The sequence below is a fragment of the Macadamia integrifolia genome, chromosome 14 (genome assembly GCF_013358625.1).
Source record: "Macadamia integrifolia cultivar HAES 741 chromosome 14, SCU_Mint_v3, whole genome shotgun sequence".
NCBI classification, from domain to species: Eukaryota; Viridiplantae; Streptophyta; class Magnoliopsida; order Proteales; family Proteaceae; genus Macadamia; species Macadamia integrifolia.
In genome coordinates this window covers 17,895,517-17,901,015 of record NC_056570.1, presented here as the reverse complement: position 1 = coordinate 17,901,015, position 5,499 = coordinate 17,895,517, and the positions used below count along the sequence as shown (strand labels likewise).

At 41.5% G+C, this 5,499-nt stretch overlaps 1 protein-coding gene across 1 annotated transcript; it reads right to left on the bottom strand.

Annotated features, from left to right (window-relative positions):
- Window positions 1–213: 213 nt before the first annotated feature.
- LOC122060685 lies at window positions 214–1,051 on the bottom strand. Its single transcript, XM_042623799.1, has 2 exons — window positions 509–1,051; window positions 214–405 (listed from the first exon to the last, which is right to left on the bottom strand). The coding sequence occupies exons 1-2, from the start codon at window positions 1,049–1,051 to the stop codon at window positions 214–216; spliced, it is 735 nt and encodes a 244-aa protein (XP_042479733.1).
- Between the last annotated feature and the right edge of the window lie 4,448 nt (window positions 1,052–5,499).

Here is a 5,499-nt window from a genome sequence, read left to right as displayed (position 1 = left end):
CTTTTCATTAGATCTACCAAAACACGATTCTAAAACCCTATCCACCAAGTTGGCATTAGCGCCCAAAGGAGTTTCTAAAATCTGATCTTGGTTTGTTAGAGACAACACCCTTTCATTGGCTGAAGAATTTAAGTTCCTATCTAAAGGAGAAGGATTTACCGTATTAGCAGGAATAGGATCAGCATCACAACCTCTTGGAGAATCAATATGATTTCATGCCAAAACAGGGACTTCACGAACAACTAACCTCCGACAAGTTCTAACCAGCCTTTCCTCCCTCAATCGATCTTCAATCACCATAGGGTCTTCATTAGTTGGTTCCTTCATAGCACCAAAGCAATCATCTGCCCTATGTCCATAACGACTACACTTCAAACACCGAGACGGAGGGTTTTCAAAAACAACCTGCTGTTTGATAAAAAAAAAATGATTCTGAAGATCCTTGCTGCTCCCTTTCAATGTAAAGCTCTTCCACCCGTGGCACTAAATCATCAATGTCAACGTATACACGTGTGAAGGGACCATACATTGATTCATGAGTAGCCTTAGCCATTGATAGTAGAATTTCCTCATCCCAATACTCCTGAGGTAGGTCCGAAAACCGAATCCAAGTCAATTTGTGAGTAATTTCTTGCTGAGAAACATAGAAATCCTGTCGCCATTGTTGAAAACGAATCAGTTGGACACCTACAGGAACAGGACCCCTCTTCCAAATCGATGTCATATCGGCTTCATTCTTAAAATGGAACATAATAAATCCCTTGCCCAGAGACCTTAGTTCCACCAATTCCTTCAATACCCAGTTCTCATTGATATAAGACCATAAAAAATCCATGGATATTGAACAAAAGTTGACCCTGCCCAGCAATGCAAACCGATGTTTATGTAGTTGCCTATTATATGCAGCTTGAGGAATTTTAAGCCGAATCATTGCTCCATCTTTGATCGTCGATGGCAAACTATCAATCACCTGTAACACTGGCCTACCAACCACTGTTGCAAAAGACCTCCTATCCGTGTTAAAAGGTGGGATAAATCTTGTTGCATCCATCGGTCTCACAGGCACCACCACTTCTTCCTACAGCTGTTCCACCTCCACATCAGGAGTTGTTTCAGAAGAAAGGGTCTCATGTAGTAGATGAGATTCTCCTAAAAGAAACGAATCAGATATCCACCGCTCAACTCCAAAATCTCTACCATCACCAGTCGCCTCCACCAGATGGGAATCCAAATCACCATGAACAATAAGGTTTCCCAGAGGGGGAACCCCAGTCGCAGCCGCACTCATTTCCTCAAGATCACCCAGTCGCAACTGCACATCACACCATTTTTGTTCAAAGCCCTAAGGAATCACATGATTCCGAATACAATTTACAATTCCTTTATCCCTACAATTTTGCAACCCAATGAAGAAGGCAAATAATTCCACCAAATAGTTTGTCTCTATACCTTCATATTGCGCAGAACAAAGTAAGAGTAATACCCACCTCATCTCTCAAAACTCTAGTTGCTCCAAAACACCCTAGATTATCCAGTGAGCATCCAACAATGTTTAACTTGTAATATACCAGAGAGGGAAGATTCCAAAAAAACTCCAAAACATTTTTTATGGGAGGTCTGGCAACTACCACCATTAATTTTTTGAAGAGAAGATGGTTTGCCACAGAGGGTATTTTCATAGAGCTCTGATTTGACAAATCCCATAGATCACCGAGAATAACTGCCACCACATAAGATGTCGATTGCTGCTGGTTTTAAGAAAATCAATTCATCTCTGTCCATATGAGGTAAGGCACAATAATTGATATAACGAGCCATACCTTGCTACATTGGACCAATCCTGCTTTTCTCCTTCACAAGGAGAACATATCCTCAATTGACAGGAAGCCACAACACCTCTAAAATGCTTGTTGCAAAGACACATTAAAAAAAATAAATGGAGATGGATTAATAGCTTTCCTAAATTTAATGAAATTTGAATTTTAAAATCTATTTAAGTTTATTAAATCTACTTTGGTAAGAAATCGTAAGAAATCTACCCCTAGGCAACCCCACCCTTTCCCCAACGCTCCCCAACCCCTCGCCCCTATGAACCCTTGCCCTTGTCCTTGTGCACTCAACCCCAACCACCCCTACACCCTATACCTCATCGCCCACCCCATCTGCTACACCTGCACACCCTGTAACAGGCCACCTCCAACCCTGCCCTACCCCTACCCTCACCCTTAGCCCACCCCACTCCTACCTAGCCCTATGGCACTTGCCCCTCACCTGAACATCCCACCCACCCTGCCTCTTATCTAGACCTTGCTACAACCCAAGCCACCCCTCTCTTGATCTTACCTAGCCGCTCTTCTCCCACAATCCATAAAAAAAGAGAGAGAGAAAGAAAGAAAAGACAAAACTTACATTTTTCTCTTCTTCTTCTTCTTCTTCTTTCCACTGTTAAAAAAAGTTTAATAAAATGAAGAAATAGAAGTAAGGTGTAACGCCCCGACCCCATTAACCTTACATAATATTGTCCTTTTTGACCCATGGGCTTTAAGTAAAATGTATTATGCCATGTTAAGACTAAAGGTTGTCAACTAACCCAGTAATCTCCCTCTAGGTGATGTAGGACTAAAGTTTGCACACCTTCACTGATCTTCCAAACACCTTGGTACTTGCCGTATTCTAAGGTGTAGCAATCTTCCCCCCTTTAGGCACAACATCCCCACTGTGGCCCCACACACTGTCGGGGTCTATTTTGACACCATTTGTAATGCCCCAGCCCCATTAACCTTGCACGATATTGTCGTCATTGGTCCATTGGCCTTATGTTACTCTCGTGTCCAAAAAACTCAAATGAATTTTAACTTTTGGACTTAGGTAATGCAACCCAAGTGACAACCACTATTAACTTGTGGATTTTCCCAGCTTATTATAAAGAAGGGCTACAAACCATTGAAGGATTTAGGGTAAGTACTCTGACAGTGAAGAGAATTTCCCCGAACCTTAATAGTGAAATATACAAAAAGGTGGGGCCCACACACTGAAAACACCTTGGGAGGGCCCATTCAACATAAGGATCCATTTCTATTCATAAGGGACTAATTCATCCTTCACTGGCTGATGGGAAACAGCCGGTGAAGAGCCTCCAGTGAGAGTACTAGTCCAAAATCAGGTTATTTGGCCGTGGGACCCAAGTCCTCGCAGCTATGCACCCAAACCACTCCCAATAGTTGGGACAACCTATTGGGGAATAGATTAATGTATTGGGACACCCCGTAGTGGGCCTGTTAGTGCCAAGAGATGAATTAAGCCAGTAATGAGTGAAAACTCATTATTTTCCTAAACAACCCTTAGACAACTTAAGTGTCTATAAATAGAACCTCTTGCCTATTCATTTCTCTTACCTACCAAATTAGAGTAAGAAAAGGAGAAAAAGAAGAAGAAGAAGGAGAGCAAGAGAGGTGGAAGAAGGGAAGAGCAAGTGGATCACCTACCAAGCTAAGGTGAGTTTTTCTTTTTCTTTACTTGTAATGTAGCTACCTCTCTCTCTCTCTCCTACCCCATTCTTGACTTAGGCTAGGTTGGGGAGGCCCTAACCATAATCCCTCTACCCACCTACCCAATCTACAAATTAAATGGGGGATTTTGGTGTGAGGGACCTAATCAAACAAGTTAACCGCTTACATTGACTGTGGAAACCTCTCATAAGAAAAGCCCCAAAATTTGGCAATTCAAAACCCTAGGATTTGGAAATTTGCCCAAATCCTCTATGACCTAACATCCTAACCTAATCCTAGGTTGGGAAAATGATGTCTTACACCTAAACTAAGGAATGAAATGGTCACAATTAAGTCTGGGGACAATCTCCTATGAAATCTCCACTTCAAATCCTCAATTTGGATAACACAAAACCTAGAAATGGGGAAATTGCCCAAATTTCCTAAAACCCACTTTCCCACTTGTCAAGACTACCAATTAGGAGGGGAATTAGGTGTAAGAGACTTACCCTAGCAAGATTGGTGGCTCAATTTGAGTTTATGAATTTTTCTTTATAAAATTCCCACCTAAAATCCCCAATTTGAGCAACTAAACCTTAGAAATGGTGAACCTTGCCCAAATATTTTATAACCAACCATTTAAACCTAAAATTGGGTTTGGGGAAATGAAATTAGACACAAAAATGATGGCTTAGAGTGACCACATAAGCCATGGGTGGTCACCACATAAACCCTCAAGCGAATTTCCCAAATTTTAGCTTAAGCTAGACTTGAACTTTGGGGATTTTTGGTACATTGTGTAACCATAGCCTAACTAACCCACTAAACACAAAATATCTAAGTTAATTAATGTGGGTGAACATTCCCCACATATAAATCAAAGTTATAATCCCGAAATCCCCAACTTGAGAACGAATCAAAGAAAAGGAAAATAGAAAATGAAGCTAGAACATGTACCCTAGGGTCGAACCTCCCTATGGTTGAGTAATTTGATTAAAAACCCTATGTATCCTAGGAGTAGAATCAAGAAGTGATGAGACTACACGACACGAGACCATCGATTGTCCACCATCATCTAGGACTCCAGGTGAGGGGATTTGTGTGATTTTGTTTTATGAAATGTTTACATCATGAAGCACAATTTTTATGATCATGTCATTTTGCATGTTATAACCTTGTTACCTGTGGTGAATATTGATGTGGCATAATGATATGAGTTGTGAATGTGCATGTATATGTGTGTGTGTGTGTGAATTTGATGCAATATGGCCAAGGTTGTGGGAGATGCCGATACTGCATACCCAGGGTGTGTATGTGTGGGTGGGTGTTGATAAATGGGATGCAGCATGGCCGAGGTTGTGGGAATTTCAATTACTGAGGTTGTATGAGATATCGGTACTACATACTCATAGAGTGAGAGTGTGTGTAGTCATGGTTGTGGGTGCAGCATTGTCGAGGTTGTGGGATATTTCGATTACTGAGGTTATGGGAGATATCGGTACGACATCCCCAAGTATGATCAGCTTGTATTTCTGATGTGATATGAATCATGCTAGGTTGCATTAGGATAGAAAAATAACCCGGGTGCTATACCCCTTTCCAGTAGGGGTGAGGTACTGACTATCCCACAGCACGGGTGATTGATGGGTTTTCTCAGACCGTGATTGTCCTACAACATGGGTGACTGATGTGCAAGATTCTAGGATTGTGGTGTAGGGGGGATTATTCATTTGGGGTTTACAGGGTGACCGATGTGTTAGATTCTAGGTGGTCGATCTGTTGGATTCCAAGACTAGGGATACCCCCTATGTTGTAGTGGTACTCAGACCCTAATTTTAATTAGTTTAATGGAGAGACTCGTGTGATAATCTGAATCATGTCATTGCATTCATCTAACTGCATTTCATCTTGTTGGGATTGAGCAATTATATTTATCTTTGTTTAATTTTATGGATTATTATGATTACTTGTGTCTTACCCCTCAATGGGCTTCGCAGAAGCTCACCCACGT